The sequence below is a fragment of the Grus americana genome, chromosome 14, assembly GCF_028858705.1.
Source record: "Grus americana isolate bGruAme1 chromosome 14, bGruAme1.mat, whole genome shotgun sequence".
Classification (NCBI taxonomy): domain Eukaryota; kingdom Metazoa; phylum Chordata; class Aves; order Gruiformes; family Gruidae; genus Grus; species Grus americana.
In genome coordinates this window covers 2,208,304-2,227,031 of record NC_072865.1, presented here as the reverse complement: position 1 = coordinate 2,227,031, position 18,728 = coordinate 2,208,304, and the positions used below count along the sequence as shown (strand labels likewise).

Below are 18,728 nucleotides of genomic sequence, written 5' to 3'. Positions count from 1 at the left end.
CAGCTAAAGTTCTCATTCCCCAAATCCTGGGAAAAAAACCCCTATCGCTGATAAAGGGGTGCCAAATTAATTCCTGATGCAGTTCTGAAATGCAGGGCTGCGCTACACGTGGACACTTTCCATCAGGAGCAATTCAACTGCAGATAGTTTTATTCAGAGTAAAACTGCCTCTACTTCAGCTCAGTTTAATCTATTTTGGAATATAGTCTCATTTGGAATAAGCACACCCACAAGGTTATACCAATTTGGCTAATTCTAATTGTATTTTACTTGGGTTAAGTTTTTGACAAGCCTTATGTTACGTGAGGGGTAACCTAGGCTGAGTATTCAAAGGACCTCGAAGAGAAAGTGCCTCGGAGCCAGCAGCTTTCCTCACAGCTTTTGAAATGAATACTTTAATAGCGGGGATTTCTGTGTTTTGATCATCTATTTCCTATGCCAGCAAATTACTTTGAAAACCCTGACGGTTTGCTGCGCGGCAGAGCCTGCCATTCACAGCCTGAGTGCAATTTAGAAACCACCGGGTAATGAAGCCCTGACGAATGCCAGTGGAAAATGTTTGACTCCACAGAACTGCACCCTCCAGGTTTTTTTTTTTTCCTCCGCTCTTTTCCTTTTCTCTGTTTTTATTGTTGCTATTTCCCAGCAAACTTAGTTTCTTTTACAGAAAAGATTTTTTTCTTTTCCCTCCTAAGAGGAAGGAGATGCCAGTGCCAACACACCGCGTTTATGCACATCTTTAACTCAGTCCTTCGGGGAAGTGCTCCTCGTCCTCCAGCTCTCCGCAAGACAAATTTCGGTGTTTGGCTGGGTGGATTTTCTAACGCAAGCAAGGGAACCTCAGGCCAGCCTACTCCCAGACTTCTGCAAGCTCGGTGATATCATACAGGAATGAAGAGGAATGATTCATCACCAGTTGCACAGACAAAAGTCAGCTTTTATAGCCGCTCTCGGTAGAGGCAGGCGCTGGCGAGGAACAAAGACTATGGGTGAAAGCTCTGTGGGTACCAGCTGCAGCTGAGCGGCTCCTCTGTACGCACCTTTCCAGCAAAGCAAACAACGTTTATTGTGTTTCGGGTTCGTAGCACAGTACGCTCACTGTATTCACGTTGCTAAATCACAAGGCTGCAGCGCAGCTCAGGAGCGTGTTTAAAAGTCTCAGCTCCCACCCCCGTCCCCAACCAAAACCTCCTGGGTAACACGGGCACGGCAGTGACGGTCACACAAACCGTCCCGTGTCACAAGCGCACGCGAAAGGACTTCACAGTAAATAGCACATAAATCAAACTCACAGAAACAGGGCCACAAGAAGGTACTTGATGAAACTGGACTTTTCAAACAATGACTCCTTTGTTAGGTCCTTTTTTGAAGTGGGATATTCCAGCCCAGCCCTCTCCAGGAAGAGAGGGAGGTTTGCAGGCACTTTGAGATTTACTCTCAGCTTTTGGGGGAGACGCCAGGGAGCTGTGCTTCCCACCCATCCCACCTCAAAGCTACCGCCGGCACACCTACAAGCCATCACATTAAACACCCTCTGCAGCATGGACATCTTCTGGGTGCTCCGACCGTCACCGATTCGGCTGTACCGCCGGGAAGCAGGGATGCTCTGCGGGGCCTAATGCTGCCCCAGACACCCCTGCAAAGCCACAGTGATGCTGGGGCGCATTAGCCGTGTGATTCCCAAACTGCTTTAAACCCAACCTGATTATTTTCTTGACATTCCCCCCCTTTTTTTTTTCTTTTTTTCCTGCTTGTGATGAATAAGAAAGTCCTGACTACGCATTTACCGACCTATTACATCATTTTCCTTCCACTCCAGAGGATGAAGGCGCAGTAAATGGAGCTTTTTGACCGCGCCAAACACAGATGCTCAACTTTACTACTGCGAGCAGACGCTCCGAAACCCACTGGTAAAAATGTTCAGGGGCAAATCCGTGCTAAAGCTCCCCCCCTCCACGATGACCGGGACGGGTCGATCCCGCCTCCCCGACACGCCCCGCCATGCGGGGCGTGTCGGGGAGGCGGGATCGACCCGTCCCGGCGCTTAGGAGACGCGCGAAGTGGATCGGTTGGTAATCGCGAGTGGGAGCCGGAGCCGCCCGCGGGCAAGGGAGCGCTTCACCGCCGCTATGTCCCACTCGGTGGTCCTGCGTGGTCCTTCTCCGTGGGGTTTTCGTTTGGTGGGCGGTAAAGATTTCAGCGCCCCGTTGACCATCTCCAGGGTGAGCCGGAGGAAGGGAGGGGGGGAGCGGAGCGGGGACCGGCCGCAGGTGATGGGTGGCGGCGGGGAACGGGGCAGCTCCGGCGGGGATGGGGTCGGGGTCGGGTCGGTGGTACCCGGGACCGACGGGCAGCTGCGTTTGGGGTCTTTTAAAGTATATGTTATTATATATGCACCCAAGTACGGGCAAGTAAGTGTTCCCCTCTGAACGCAGTGCTGTTTCAGCTGCTCTTCCCTGTGTTAATGCGGAGCAGATAGCATTTTTCATGCTTTGGGTTTTTTGGATGTTAATTCATAAAGGTTTGCTTTCAGAGGGTTTTTTGGGTTTTGGTTTTTTTTTTTTTTTTTTTTAGTGCTCAGCACTACAGAGGGCTTGGACTCATGCCCTGGACTGAGTTCACAGGCTGTTGGGGTTTTTTAGGAAGGCATGAGTAAAGTCAGCAAGAAGTTTCTCTGCACAGGCTGCTGTGTTATGGGGTCCCTGTGGGCTGGTAGTAATTACTGTGTAAGTGCACTCACACTTGTATTTAACCTCACAAAGATGTATTCTGGAAACTTCTTTGCTAAAGACGCCGCGGCTAGCTTGAAATAGGCTTTGTGCGTAGATATATGGGAAAACAAACCGTTCCCCGTGCAGGAAGGAGTGCAGCGAGGTGAAGCGGTGGGCTGTGTGGTGGATGAGGTGCTGCACCTGAGCTGGGCACATTCCCGTGGGCATCGGTGTTTCCATCGCCGTCGGGCTGCCCTGGGAAAGGGCTGGCCACCCGAAGCTGCCCCGCCGTCCTACGGCGCGCGGAGGCTGGGTAGTATTGCCGAGCGTTCCTGGGCAGCCGCTGCTGGAGCGCTTCAACAAACACTGAGAGTATTGAAAGGCTTTGAAAGGAGCTATAACTTAAAAATATTGTCCTAACGCATGCAAGCTGTTTGCCGTCTTTTCATTCAGCTGCCAAAGCTGTGACAGAAAAGGGAAAAACATGTTCCCTGAGTTTTAAAGAAATAATTATGGAAGAGAGCGTGTTTTAAAGAGCCTTGCTTTGTACTTGAGTTCAAACATGCCTATTGCACAGCTTTGTGTCTGATTTTACTTTGGGCTGTCCCTTATCAAGTGTTCCAGCCAGGGATTTTCTGGAGGAGTAGTGGGCAGAGACGGATGGAGAGGAGGGAAGCCCCAGACTGGGAAAGGCCGGGGAGGTGCGGGGAGCAGCAGCCGGTGGGGCTGGCCGGGCTCGGGCAGGCATCCGCACACTGCTGGGGTGTCTGCGCTGCCGAGGAGGCGCTCGGCTTTCGGGGCTCAGCTTCCACCTCCTCGGCACAGGGAAGTCCTCTTTCTCCCCCAGTAAGGTGGGATGTATCATGACAAAACACAAAATCGCTTCTCGGTGACTGTAAAAATGTTTCTGTTGTGAAGATGAACATCTTGATTTAGTGGAGGGAGCCTGTTTTCCTGTTACTTAGAGAAAAGTTTGGTTTAACATTAAACAAGAAAAAACAAAGTCTGCTTCTGCCTAGACAGGTGGCTTGCCAAATTCCTTGTTTGAATCAGCAAACCCGGGAGATGTCAGGATAATTTCTCATCAGGCCAGCCTTGCTTTGGATCGCAAGAAGCCATAACACAAGTAGCAGTCGTAGGGTGTTATTTCATGTTACTGAGTGTGGCAGCCTTTTAAATTGGATCCTTTCTTAATTCTGCTCCTGCTCCCAAGAGAGGAGTGATGCTCCGATGTGCGGTACGCTAACGGGTGATAACTCGCTGGGAACATACATGTGGGTATAGGTTGCTCTGCTTGGGCTCTAGTCTCTTAACATGAGAAGAGACCTCACTGGCTTTGCAAATAATACCTGAAAATGTTAAAATTGGGGAAGAGTTGGCTTCTGTTGCAGCTCCTGGCTGTGGGGGTGCAGGAAGGGGGATCCAGGGCTTTGCTTGGTGCGTCCGTGCAACCCTGCCTCTTTGCAGAGAGCTGTGTGCGGCTGGTGTGGTGCCGTATTCACTTTTATTCTGTAATTGTCTAATTATTTTAATTGTCTAACCAGTAAATCTGTTCTTTCCAGATTGAAACTGGGGCGAGGAGGCTGGGGGGGGCGAGGAGGCTGGGCTCCCCGTCCCCCCCAGCCTCCTCGCCCCAGTTGGGTTGCTGCAGGAGGCAGGGAGCCTCTTGCTGTAGCCTAATTGTTGAAGCTTTTGGCTGACTTCTGCTTCCTCCAAAGTGCTTTGTTTTAAACAAAAAAAAAATATTGTTTTATATTAACATGCCATTAAATTACAAACATATTTTGAAAAGCAGAAATTCTGCCGGGAGGCAGGACCAGACACAGGGACTCCCACGTCCAGCTGTGAGCCCAAGATGCTGACGTGTTCTGGCTGTGTTGGGCTGCCCAAGGGATGAGGGTTTGCTGCACCCCGCTGTTGTGCCACAAAGCGTTTGGGTTGTAGAGCTCTGCAAGCATTCTACCTGGACTGGTTATGTTGGGAATTTCTAGGTTGCTGTTTGGGTTTCACAGCATCCGAAAGCCACCTGCATTCAGTTCTGGGTGCCAGAGGCTGGCTGTCTACTTATAAACCACAAATTCATCTGTGTGGGGGTTGAAAAAAAAATTATTCTGTCATTAATAGGTTGGTTTTCTCTACTCTTTGCTAAGTTACTACAGGAAACAGTTTCTCCCCAGACCTCTGACTAGCTGTAACAGGGCAGAGATGTGTTGTTGAGCCACAGCGAGCGATGCTTTGCTGTTGTCTGGGGGGGACCTTAGAAGGGTGCAGCTCCTCTCCAAAGCCTGTCTGAGTGGTGTTGCTCTGGGTTAAGTGAAGGCAGAGTTCCTTAATGTTGCATTTGTGGGACCTGAAGCTGAAGTGTCGCTGCTAGAGGTGTAAAAACGAAGCAGCGGGCGTGATCGGAGCTGCCTGACCAGGCTGAGCTGAGCGGGAGGGAGAACATCAGGCAGGGGGAGGCGGCTGGCGTGGGGCAGGAAGGAAAGCTGAAGGTAGTTCCCAAATGTGGCTTGTGACGCCGTTGCCGAGGGATAAACTTGAAAATATATGGATTTGGCAGCAAGGAAAATAGCGATCACGCAGTCCTGCTTTGGAATGGGGCTCGACTTGCTCACCAGGACTCTCTTTTGCCTTCAGCCCCCTGCGAGGTCGCTGCGTTTGTGCAGGTGCAGCTGGTGGTGTGGAGCCCATCCCTTGCAGCTGTTTCAAATATGCTCATGAAATCAAGGAATGATCTATTGTCCTTGAAAGCAGGTTGCTTCCCTCTGTGGTTTGATCAATCTTAAATGACAAGTGGTGAAGATCTGATTGCCCGAGTGGCTGGGACCAGCTGATGCTGAGTATTCAGTTCTTCAGTATTAAAGATAAGGAAAGAGAAATGGAAATCCAGAAGGGTGTGCTTAGGGCATCTTTCTCATGTGGTCATGTCAAAAGCCAGGCGTGTTAGCCACCCCTTTTTTCCCCTTGTTTCTTCTTGTGTTTTCTGGGGGACCAAGATGAGCAGGGCTGGAGTTTGCTGGGCTGGTTTGCAGACGTTGCAGCCCCAAAGGGTGCCGCAGCAGCTACACGCGGGGGTCGTGATGCCGCTGTGTTGTCAGCACAGTGCTGGGAAGGGAATTGTAGCCCAGGGCTGTGCTCTGGGGAAGAAACCCGGCTTGTTTTATACCCACAGTTACAGCGAGTTAACGCCGGGTGTCATACATCATGTAACTGATGGTTCCTCCTCCTCACGATATTTATAGGGGTAGGGGAATGACCCAAAACATCTGCTTAGAGTTGGCCTTAATGACTTGATAGAAGTGCTTTTAAGACTTAATTAAGTTCCTGGTAGCTGCCAGCTGCTTTTCCTTGAGCAGGCCAAGAACTGGACACCGTTTGCCCTCGGTGTCCCTTGCTGCAGGGACAACGTTGCTTCTGACCAGCAGCCATGGTTCAGGAACAGAAATGGAATAACTTACTCAGCTGCTCTCGGTGTTGTGCTTGCAACCACATCAGTGAGTGCTGCGGTTCTGTGTGGGATGACAGTTGATCTACCCCTTGCCTGGGATTAAAAGATAATCAGTCATTAGCGTAACTAGAGGAGCAGAATGCATTTAATCACTTGAACTCGCTTGTCCAGCTCCTAGAGCGGCCGATGTCGGCGTTTACCCAACTCTGCCAGTGTTAATCCAAGCACTTGCTGCATTTACAGTCATAGACAAATTACTTGGCTAAACAGATATTTTTTTAAAAATACTGGAATCTGTCCACTTGTCCAAGTTTTTAATGCAGTTTTTCCTTTATCTGCTGGCTTCAACATCAGTTTACCCACTAGTCTGTAGCAGAGCAGCGAAAATGCATTTTTCAGTGTTGGTGTGGAACTGTAACACAAGAAGGGTGAGAAATAATTGGTCTGCAATCCATTATCCAGGTATTGTTTGAGTTAAGGTTGACTTTTAAACTTAAGTAGCTTTTGTATTTGAGCACATACGTGTCCTGTTAAAGGTTAGGATACTGGAGGAGGAATTCTGCTGGGGGAGGAATTCTGGTAAAGTGGTCTTGTTGACGTGGTCGGGGCAGCCAGCAAATGCCCGCACGCGTTGCCGTGATCCCCTTAGAATACCGAGAGTACCCGCTCGGGGTGATCATTTCTGGGGTGGTCTGTGAGGCTTGTTGTGTGCTCCTGGGGTAATTAAACCTGGACTAAAGCCCTTCGTGCTCTGCCTCCCTGACCCGGAACTGTGTGTTGGCAGGGAAGGCAGGAACCAGAGATGCCAGCAAAGGGAATGGGGCTTTTTGCTTTGCTTTCCTTAAGGGTTTTTCCCTGGTTTTATGTGTATTTTGTATGTATTTGATTGTTGGTTAAATGGAAATGACACGCTTTCTGTTCAGAGCTCCCAAATGGACTGAAGCAGTTGCTCTGTGTTGATGAATCCTAAAACTAGGACCCCAGCTGACCTTTAGTGGTTTTATTGCCTGTATAGAAGAACAAAGAGATGCTAGCTATTAATCTTTGTTATACCATAATAGTTCAAGTGGGATGATTTTTTTAAGTGGAAGGAAATAGTTTTGCCTGTCGTTCTTTTTTGTTCTTGTCATTCTTCCAGTGCTTGCTGCTTGTAAGGTCTGGAGTGAGATCTGGGTGGCTGCACTTGAAGCTGTAGTGGTACTTAACAGTTAATCTGAGCTACAGATAAGAACTAACAAAAGTATGTAACAAATATATTTGCTGCTGAAGTTGTTCTGTCACTGGGGCTTTATTTAATAACTGAACGAGAAGAACAAATGCTTGTGCTGGTTCAGGAGACAGTAATGGTAGAATATGCTGGAATGAAAGCCTAATGCTAATTACTGTAATCAAGCACGCTGATAATCCAGAGTGGGAAAGCAGGCGGAAAGAATGATTCATGTAGATCCATTCATGCAAGGTCTGACCTTGGGGTGAGTTTAGCAAAACAAACCCAGCACACCCTTGAAAACACTGCTGGCCTCTGCCAGAGTGAACAAAGCAGAATGGGCTCCGCGTCACGGGGGGGGATTTAGAGGGAGTTGGGGCTGGGGTTTTGTGGGGCTGGGGTCCTTTCTTGGTTTTTTCTTTTTTTTCTTTTAAATGATGGTGATGTCAATTTTCTAACTTCCTGAGGACTGAAAGATTGCCTGTTGGGACAGGTATTCAGAGTGCCTTTGGAAAAGTGCAGGGTTGTATCCCACTTGATACAGGGATAAAAGAGAATAAAGTTAGAGAGCAGATTTACTAACACGGCTCTGTGTAGGAAGCATACAAGGGGAAATATGTGGAATTATTCTTTTTTCCTTAAACTTTTTGTTGCTGTATAGCACAATAGATGGTGATAATCCTAGTCCTGTTGGGGGTGGATCAGTCCTTTAATTTTAATACAAGTATGCCATTATGGATTATGTGGGATTAGTGCAGATTATTGCAATTATTTATTAATTTTTTTGAATGTTTGGGGGGAAATGCATATCACAAGTTTGCAGGAGTCACACAGCAAATCCTAGAAGGCACAAGTCCCTTTAAATATAGTATTTCTGAATGTGTTGTATAACTGAATTTGTTGGTTGATTTCTGAGCTCTTAAAATGCATTGACTCGTGGCTGTTGGATACCCAAACACTTAGTGAAAATGGTTTTGGTTTTTAAGTCATCTGTGACCACGGGTGCTGGAGTGTGAAAGAAAAGAGAAGATCTCTCAAGATCTGGTAGCGTTGATAAAAAAAGCCAAACCAAACATGTTCACAGAAAACACTTTGCTTGGTTTGTCATCGGTGCAGCGCTGCCAGACGCGTACCGAAGGAAGCCGCGGCGTACCTGGCCAGAGCTCGTTAATGCCGCGGGTTTGTACGCAGCCGATAACGCCCCACTTGCCCTAAGCCCTGGAAGATAAGGTTATGTTTGGTTTCTACTTCAGGACTTGCACAAAAACTTCAAGGAAACCCAGGATTCATTGGGTTACTTGGAGCAATTGCAAAGATGTCGGGCCGTAGCGTGGCATTCAAGTAGCTGTTACAGCCTGCAGAGACCTAAGATAACCCCCCCTTTCTCGCCAGAGAGAGCAGAGCGGTATTTAAAAATAAAAAAAATTTTAAAAAAAATTGCTGTGCAAGAGTATTTCAGCCAATGAATTTTCCAACCATCATAAAGATGCCTCAAAGCCCGCACCACGCTCAATCTTTCTTGTCAACCAGAGCAACTCAAATTCACGCCCATTAAGCCTTAAGTAGTTTTACGTGTTGTGTGGACTGATAGCAGATTACGTGCGAATGACATTGTACAGTACGAGCTTCAGAAAGCAGAATATACCAGATTAAAGAAGATTATTTAAAGTAATTATTCTTAATTATCAGATACGGGTAAAGCACAGCTAGAAGAGGAACTGTTTCGAACAGTTAAATCCAGGATCATTCAGTGACGGGCATGGAGGAGCAGATGCTCAGCTGGGAGGGTCACAGTACGCTGGGTCTGAACGCTGTCATTCGCCGTAAGCCACAAAACGCTTCCCAGAAGCCTTTAGCACACGTAAAGCTTCTGGTACAAAAGACCAAACCCTGCGGAGTACCTCGTGTTTGCAATTAAACTGGGGGAACGCGGTCGCGTGGCAAAGGCACGAATCCACGCAGTCTGGGCGAGGTTAACCTCTTCCACGAGAGCAAAGCTTCAGGTTTACCCACCAACCGAATTCGAACTTTTGATGTTGGAGAATTTTCTTCTGTTTGGAGAGACCTCTGTGGCCGCTTTCCGTTTGACAGGAAAGAAAGTATCAGCCCACCTTCCTGGCTGAGAAGGCCGGTGATTTGAGAGGGAGAGCTCCGAGCAGCTCCTGCGTGTCTTCTGCAAAGCACCCAAGGGTTTCCCCAAGCAAAGGTCTAGGTGGCCCTGCTGCTGGCTGTGAGATGGCCGAGAAGGGGAGGCTCCACAGGAGAGCAGAGCGTTAAATTGGGAGCGGCGATGGGATTCCCCTGCTGCTGAATCCAGCTCGCCCAGTGGCATGCAGTGGTGCGGTGTCTCGGGGACTGCGGGGACGCTCCAAGCGTGCGTGCCTAACATCAAGGCTTAGCTGGTGTCCCCCCGACGGGCTGTCCTGCCCTGGCCTTGCTCCCCAACAGAGCAGAGCGAGCGTAAAGCAGAGTTAACAGCAGATGTAGTGGTTAAGAGCGGGTCATTCTGTGTAGCAGAGCGGAGTTTCTGCAACTCGCCCTTGGAGGACGGGGTAAGAGGGCTCCTGGTGAGCGTGGTGTGCTGCAGCGCCGGTCCGAGCGCTGCCAGAGTTTGGGGTGCCCTTGGGCTGAGCACGGCAAGCTTTCGGCCAGACGAACCAGATGTGAGTGTCTGACCGCCCTGTGCCTTTCTCGGTCAGCTCTTCGAGGTTTGCACGCAGGGTGTGAGGCTGGTCGCTCTAAAATCCGTAGCTGATTTCGTTGATTCTTGGCCTTTTCTTGTACAGAAATCTCAGCCTTTGAGCTGGACGAGGATCTGCGCTAAGAATCTGATTCTAAATTTGGGTCTGGATCCATCACTACGTGGATTCAAAAGGATTTTCAAGTGCCATGCCATGCTTGTGCTCTGGTTCTTTCCCTTTTTATGCTCTTAAGTTTCATCTTGTTTTCTTCAGTAGTTAAATGAGAATTCATGTTGCATAAACAGTGCTCTTAGTTTACTGGGCTGCGCAGCACGCCTAAATAATGTCTTGATACATTGGACTTTTATAAAAGCCATTAGAAAAATGTAAATGGATTGGCGAGGAATGGATGTCAGTTCAAGGCACGATGCTTTGAAAAGCTGAAGAGAATCCCTGGAAAGAATGCTTAAAGGATTTGGGGAATTTATCTTCATTTAGTTAGTCATTGAACTCTTGGTTTTTCCTGTTTTAAAAAGATATTGCTACCGTAAGATCATCTGCTGCCTCGTGGCGTGCTTCCTGATAATGGAACAGGCTTGCTTTGTTTAAAAGCTGAGAATTTTGTCACACTATCTTGAAAGCCTCTTGAAGGCTTTAATCAGGCCCTTTTGATCACACTTGCAGAACAGAAAATTTCCCCCGAGTTGCCTGTAACAAACTACCATTGATGTAAGAGAAGTGGTGTGGTCTGTGTAGGCTCGTGTGGGATTGCACGTTTTAACCCATTAAATTCTGGGAGGACGGCTTCGTTCATTGATGGGATGCGTTGTGGTCTGTTACAGTGGCGCTTTTTTTTTTTTTTTTTTTTTAAAAAGTGGAGGGGACCTGGCAGAGAGAAAGCTGCCTGTATCGTGTGGGTGTGATTGGCCCGAATAGGTACCTTTTGTTAATTTGAGTAAAAAATACTGGAAGAATAAATACTAAGTTGTTCTTGCCAATGGCTGTGCTGAGACCTGTGCAGGCAGCAAGGAAGAACTGCATCCCTCATCCTTGGGTCCCGACACAGGTGATGTTGCAGAGGCAGGTTTCTGGGGAAAAAGAATAATAATAATAATAATAATAATAAAAGGTTAAGTTAATATAACAAATTAACCTTCCACTAAAGCATTGATTTGTTTCAGCTTGTGGTGTTGGCCCAGTTCTAGAGACGGCTCGAGCAAAGATGCTTTGAGCTGAGCCGTCCTCGCGGCGTGCGGGGCTGTCCCTGCGTGGGCAGCGGGATGCACGCAGCGAGGCACGGGGGACTTTGCCCTGTAAGAGTTGCTCTGCGCTGCCTGGTCTTGCAGCCCTGGCACGCTTCTGCGCTTGATCTCCAGGGTGGAAAGTATAACACCATGTGTGTCTCGAGAGTAAACTCCTCTCGGTGCAAATAATCTTGCTTACTAAATTAGATTGCGCAGCTTCCAACACCAGCTGGCTTAGGACGACAGTTGCCTTAATGTGCTTTATTTTATTGGCCTGATGTCAGATGCTAGCACTCAATAAATCCTAACAAGGCTCCAGTGGCCAGATAAGATAGCTGCTGCTGGCTTTGGGGGGTTCCAGTCTGTTCCATAGCATCTGCTTGGCTGGGGAGGGGGCTGCCTGTTGATCCTGGTCTCCTTGGGGGAGAGAGGTGGGTGGTGATCTTGGGAGGGGTGCTGGGGAAAATAATTGGAAAAGTTATTTAAAAAAATATTGGTTCGTAATTGTGCAGATACAGTTCACCGGTTGATGACTTAGCAAAAGGAGATGCCAAGTTGTGGGGTGTTGGTTTAGTGCTGCAGCCTGTGGGTCGCGTTTCCCGTTGTCATCCTCGGCGTGGGGTGATGCTGGCAGCGCTGTGACCAAACCTCCCGTGGTGACAGAGGCGGCGGAGGACAGTCAGAGAAAGGCTCTTTACTGGGGTCTCTTTCTTTAAAATGCTCCTTTTCCTGCTGGAATCATATAAAAGGACCGAGACCTCTCGTATTTTTTGAAGTGCAGTGCCATGTGAAGGACCTATAAAGGCGTCGCAAGTGAGACTTGTCCTGAGGGGGTTAGGGAGAATAATATGCTTTTTAGAAAAAGGCGGGGGGGGGGGAAATACGTTCTGGCTTCCTACTGGAGTGAATTCCTGCGGGAGGCACGCTGTGCAGGGCGGCTGCTCCCTGGGCTCTAGACAGCCTGGAGCTACTTACTGGGGCACGCGCTCTGCGAACCTCCGTGTGCCCTGCTGTTACCATAGGGTTCGCTGTGCATGGGGTTGGTTTCTTCTAGTATTTTCTGTTTATAAATATTCTTAAGCATCTGCATTTTTTGGAGAGAAACAAAGAAGCAGCTGCTTGTTTTTGTGGAGGGGTTAAATGTAGAACATTGCTCTTTCTTGGCCTTATTTAATTTTGGGAGAGCACTAAAAATGACACGCGTTTACGCTGCATTCCCCGAACAGATGCTGTGCTGTGCGTGCACGGTCGCCTCGGGCAGGGTACACACAAATGTGCTTCCATGGGTATAAAAGGAGCTGTGAAAACACAAGTGCCAGTGACACCCCCAGCGCACTGACTGGCCCGGCATGGATGTCATGCTCAGTTTCTTCCTGCTGAAGATGCAGCGGTGATTAGGTGATGGGTAGTGGGTATTCCACATATAGCGCTGTGTGGGATCTGCTTAATCATCTCATGGGGAGCTCACCACCAGCCAGCTCCATCCCTCCCTTGGTCCTGGATGATGCTGGACCCGTTACTCTGAGTTGCTTTGATTCACTCTCAGAAAGCCGTTCAGCTCTGCTGGATTGCATCCCAGGCTGTGCTTAAAAACCTGCTGAGCACCAGGGCTGGCACAAGGGAAGGGGCTGGATGGTACCCGGCAGCGGGAAGGTGCAGAGAGAAGGTCCTCTCCCCTCTTGTGGGCAAGCTGTTGGAGGTGACTAGGCTGTCTTGCGCGGCTTCACCCCAAGTGTCCATCAGTTGGCTTTGATTTACGTTGGTGGGAAAGTATCTTCAAGTGCAGGGCAGCAATACCCAGCAGCGTAAGTTAACTGGTGGCCGGGAGTTCACGTCAGTGCTGCTTCGTTGGTGTATAAAGCTGTGGCTTTGGGAGCTCAGAGCCTCTAAATGAGGCAGGATTCTTGTCTAGCTGAAAAAGAAAAACCTTTAGGGGAACTTTAATAAAAATATTTACGTTTCTTTAAGCCTGCGGTGTTTGCTGTGGGTTTGGCTCTCAGTGCCATACACTTGACTGCTCCGAATGTGCGTGGAGGCTGCTGTCACCCCGCGGCACAAACAGAGCTCTGTGGGAGCTGGGTGTGTTGCAGGGAGGGAGACCCCGAAAGCTGCCAACAGCCCGAGGGCTCAGACCACCCCGTCCACCCGTGTGATTCTCTACCAGCACCTTGCTCCAGCCCTGAAATACCGGCACCCGCGTGGGGCCCCGCAGCCCCGGGCGTTAGCAGGGTGTGAGGGACCGCGCTGGCTCCTTGCTACTGCGTAATTGCCCTTTGTGAGCTCTTCGCTGGAGGAAAAGTAGACAAACAGCCCAAATCCTGGCAGGCACCCAGCGTGGGCAAGACGAGGCATGGCACACGCAGCAGGAGCCGTGGGACGGAGCCCGTGTTCGGCCCCGGCGTGCGAGTTGGGGTTCCACTTTAGGGTACACGGCATTGCCCGTAGAAAGGCAGTGTGTGGTGGGGGGGCACAGCCTGTCCTGGGGAGACCGCTTATGCCACCCGAGTTACATATCCATCGATCTTGTCTTAGTCTGGATTCACTCACAGTTTGTTCTTAGCACTGATGGAAAACTTAAAAAACCCCCGAAATCCTGTCACTGTGTTTCTTAAGCCTATCCTATTCTCGAACCTCAGTTTCTTTGGAGGACCCCTTCAAGAACAGAAACCTTCAGTAACTCAGTGCAGGTTTTCTGTACAGTGTTTTTAACTTCATAACATATCCAGTTACTCTCGAATCCATGCACGCTTGGTTCACATCACGCACGCTGTGGTTACCGCTCCCGGCAGACCCGAGGCCGTTCTGGAGGAGGCATGAGCGAGTGCCTCTGGTAAAAGCTCCATCCCAAAACCTCTCTGTTGGGCTGGGCTTTAGTGTTGCTCCCTGGAGAGACCTTGCGCCCGTGGGCAGTACACACAGGTGTGGTTAGATCGCTTAGGGCTGTAGCCCTGGAGAACGGGCTAATACACCAAACAAGGTTTATCACTTGAACAAAAATCCCTGTCCTTGTTTATAGCAGTAGGTGCTCAGCAGCTCCCTGGGCAGTAGCTGGCCTTTGTAGAGAAAAGCGGCTGGTTAAGGAGCATTCGGGGCTGATTCGATTGCTGCTGGGCGTGGGTGCTGCCTGAACAAGCCACCCAGCTCCTCCTGCTCCTTCCTCGTGCATTTGTTCATTCCCACGTGACAAGAGAGGGCCACCTTTCCCGGACGTGTCGCTCCAAGTGTAGACTCTATTACAGAAATTATTATGTTTAAAATTACATCCTTGTCCTTATGGAGATCCTGGTTTTGCAGTAGGTTGTCTGGGTGGATCCGTACGGAGCGAAGCAGGTAGGACCCTTGCACGAGGACTCAGACGCAGCCCTGACCCATAACCAGGCTCGTAGGGCGCTCTGTGGCGTGTCTGGTGTCAATGGCTTTGCGCAGCTGTGAGGTAGGAGAACTTGGTTTGAAGTATTTTAAACGTTATTCACTGAAATACAAACTTTGGACCTGACAGACATTACAGTACTGATTCCCAAGCTGCTATGACACCGATGCTGTATCTCAAACTAATGAGTTCTTGGAGTGCAGCTCCATTTCACACCCTCAGTCATCTCCACGGCTAGCATAAAATGCTAATATGGAGATACTGCCAAAATAATTTGAAATAAACCAGAATCTAAAAATAGGAAACAGCTAAGAGTCCCATTTATGAACAGCTTATTCTCCAAGGAAGCTACAATCTGGTTAAAATCAGTGCCTCTAGACGGTGTTGAACAGACAAGAAGAAAATACAGCTGTCCTGGGTCAAACTGAAGGTCTGTTAGTCCAAAAGCCTGCTGGCAGCCCAAGCTGCGGGGTGGACACCAAGGGAAGCAAATAACAGGCAAGCGCATGGAGATGCTTCCTTGGAGGTGCTGGTTGAGCTTCTGGTTGACTTTCTGGTGGGTCTGGCAGCTTCTATGGCTGTGGAAGGAGCTTGATGCTCTGCGAGTGCCACGTCTTCTGACACGGGTTCAAAAAAACAACAGGACGAATGCATGCGGGGGAAAAAAAATAAACGTGTCCTGTGTCAGAGCTTTACAGCTAATGTGTGCTGTGTTCAGAAACACCTCCTGTTGTTTGCTCTGAGCTGAGTCACAGGGGAGCCCGGGAACAGGGGAGAAGGAGGCTGGGCAGGTTTTTCAGAGCAAAATAGCCCGGCTGAAACTATTGAAGAGCAAATGGCAAATGCTGATTTACTCTGACAACACAACAAAAGCCTTAATTCAGGCTGCCGGTTCTACTTAAATGTAAAAAGTGGCTTGGAGCTCCTCAGACACCTTCAGGTTCACGTTTCAGCGGTATTGGTGGCTGTAGTCACGCAGGGAGCGGTGCAGCAGGTCCGTGCTATGCCAGCTGGTCTACTGCCCTCCGTCCTGTGAGCAGCCCCAGTGCGATCCACAAAGGGCTCTGGGGTTAAGGCCAAACCCTCTTCAAACTTCCCAGGCAAATAGAACCGGAAAAAACAGATCAAGATGAAAACGGGGAGGCACCTGCAGTTTTCGGGGGGCTTGAGGGCACCATGGAGCAGATGGCTGGGCGTTTGGTCTCAAACTGTCTGAAAAACCTTGCCTGTTCTGCTAGTGTCTGGTTGCCACCGTGCGCCGACGTAACCTACGTCCGAGGGGAGATGGAGGATAGAGCAGTGATCCTGTTTCCTGGATCTTTCGAGCAGGGTGTGATGAAGCAGAGGCCCATCACCTGAAACAGGGGATTATACCCATGCAAATCAAGACTAAACAGAATCAAAGCACCATCGCACTCTAACTGCAGTGAAATATGAATAGCCAAAAGTCAGACTCGCTGTACTTTCTCACTTGATAAACCATGTGGTTGGTTAGCGGAGTGTTAGCAGATGCTTTGAATGACTGAAGAGGAAATTGGAGGGCAAGCACATAGCTATTAAGAGTTTAAACAGGCACATTTACCTGTCCTGCCTATGCCTTGCATCATTTTACATTATTGCAAAAATTAAAACCACATTTGGGCTGATGTAAATGAAATGGTAATTTCTCGACAAACTCTTTTTATGGGCTGCAGGATTGGTCTTATGGCTGACCACAAACAGTACCTGGACCTGTCATTAGTTCCTCAGGAAAGAAGTTACGAGCTTTATAAGGTTCTGGCATTCCTACAAAACCAGAAGGAAAGAGTTGTGGAGACTTAACGAGCTGCGTGATATTCCATGCAGGGCTAGAGAGAAACAAGTCATTTGAATGACGGTCAGGAAAAACTGATGTCAAATGTAACCTCTCTGCAGGAAGCAATTAGGGCGACTGCGCTCATCTTCTAATTACGTAGTTAGCCAAAGAGGAGGGTGACATGTGCTCCTCGGGGACTGACTCTCACAGCATGATTTAAGGCTTGCAAGCCAAAGGAGTGTAAAGCATGTCTCTTGAAAGAGGGTATTGTGTTATTTTAAGCAAGAGACAAATCTGAAGAGAGGACCTGGTCACGCACTGACGGGGGTTGACAGAAAACTTATTTAGGAGAGCATTGTTGTAGAGTACGGCCCTCGGAGAACTGGGGCTGACCCGAGAGCCCTGGCTCTGACACCCAGCCTCTGGTAGATGCCGTTGGTGTAGGCAAACACATGTGTCTTCTCCGGAAATAACTACTCCCTTTATCTGCTGCTCGTTCCAAGAAACTGGACTTTTTTAAAACCGAACATTCTTTTTAGTAACCCTGTTATTTCCCCCTTCCTAGATTAACCCTGGCAGTAAAGCAGCCATGGCAAACCTGTGCCCAGGAGATGTTATTCTGGCAATTAACGGAGAGAGCACGGAGAACATGACGCACCTAGAAGCACAAAACAAGATCAAAGCATGCATGGACCAGCTGTTGCTCTCCGTGAACAGGTAGGTCCTCTTCAGTTTGATGTGCTCTTGTGTCAGCTTTGCTTTGCTTGGCCCTTCTTGCAGAAGGCTCACATCTGGCCCCGGAGCAGACGTGCCCTTAGGTTCGGTTCTTGGTGCGTCCCTGTGGTCCATGTAATTGTTCTGCATTTTTAAAAACAGAGACAAAATTGGTTTTAAAAGATCACTGATACAGTAAGTGGGTCCAGTTCATTTATGTAAGCCTGGGCTCTTGCTTGCACCTTGCAAGGCTCGTGCAGACTCTGAGCTGGGTCGGATCCTTCAAACTAACGGAGGTTTTATTGACTCGAGTAGCACAGGGACCGAAATCGCCTTTGGGCAAAGCCTCCCACTTCATTAACATCCACCTGCCGCTTTCCCAAACATCTGTTCAATGAATATACATTAGAAGATTCTGCTAACTACACTTTTTTAGAATACTTCAAAGCAAAATGAATGCTTGGGGTTTTTTTGCTTTCCATTGGAATTTGTTCTGTGGCTAAAGGGTCCTAATAGAAATCACAAATTATCCAGTCAAAATGAGTGCTCCTTATAAGGCTCACAAATGACTTATGTTATCTCTAATAGATTTAAATAAGTTTATACAACTTTCCCCTTCAGATTAAAAAGGCATTTCCTGCTATAAAGAGCTATCATTTACTGTTTATACTGCTCTTGGAAAACAAGAGGTTTCTGACTGGACGCGTGGGCAACGGAGAAGGAGCGCTGCCGGAAATGGAGCAAAGCCTCGTTGGTTCCGTGTGGTTCATCAGACAGTGATGTCTGAGCCGCTCGGCCGAAGCAGAGTCCCCGAGCTCAGCCCGTGCCATAGGGATGGTGTGGCTTCAGCATTAGGAAAGAAATTAAAAAGGAAAACCAAGAAAACCCTTCACGCAGGTAGAATTTCCCATAGCCAAGGAGGACCGTCGTTTTGCTTTTCATTCGGAGCAGTTTTGGGGAGACTGGGTGGTCTTCTGCCCTGAACGGGGGCTGTCCCCAGGGCAGGACAAGGGTTCCCTTCCTGGCTGTGCGCAGGCTGCTGGAGCTCTCTTTGGAAGAGGTGGAAATCCTTGTGTAGTGACGCAAGGTTTTGGTGAGCTACCAGCTGCTGAGGTGGTTTGGCAACAGAACAACTTTGTCAGGAGTTAGAACAAAGTTTTGCTGAAAACAACTTTCACCTGCAGCGTGGCAGCATTTTATTCTCGTGTATGAGGGTTTCTATTGTGTGAATCTATGGGCTGAACTCCCACTTTTACACCTCATTTTAGCCACCGGTATCGATTGGCGTCTGTTTGTTGGCTGAGATTGGATCCTCAAATCCTCCTATTCCGTGGGAGGCACGCGGTATATGCGCAGCTTTCTGCTGGTGTCCTCGTGGTCAGGAAGTGGTGCCTGAGTCTTGTTGGCCATAGCTATGACCACACTGGTGGTGCTAGCTGCTGTGTCGGTGTACGTGGTGTTAGCGGTATCTCCATCAAAGCGCATCTCTTCTCCTAAGAGGTGACTTCTTGCAGGGACACAGGTTGTGTCACACTGGTACAGCTCCACTCCATCGTGA

General features: G+C 48.9%; 1 protein-coding gene across 1 annotated transcript in view; it reads left to right on the top strand.

Annotated features, from left to right (window-relative positions):
• Positions 1-2,026: 2,026 nt before the first annotated feature.
• The window catches only part of PDLIM4 (PDZ and LIM domain 4), a 52,285-nt gene continuing 35,583 nt past the window's right edge, over positions 2,027-18,728 (top strand). Inside the window, exons 1-2 of the mRNA XM_054841198.1 lie at positions 2,027-2,222; positions 17,022-17,173. Coding sequence (XP_054697173.1) covers positions 2,130-2,222; positions 17,022-17,173 — 245 coding nt within the window. The 5' untranslated portion in view covers positions 2,027-2,129. The remainder of the gene's footprint in view (positions 2,223-17,021; positions 17,174-18,728) is intronic.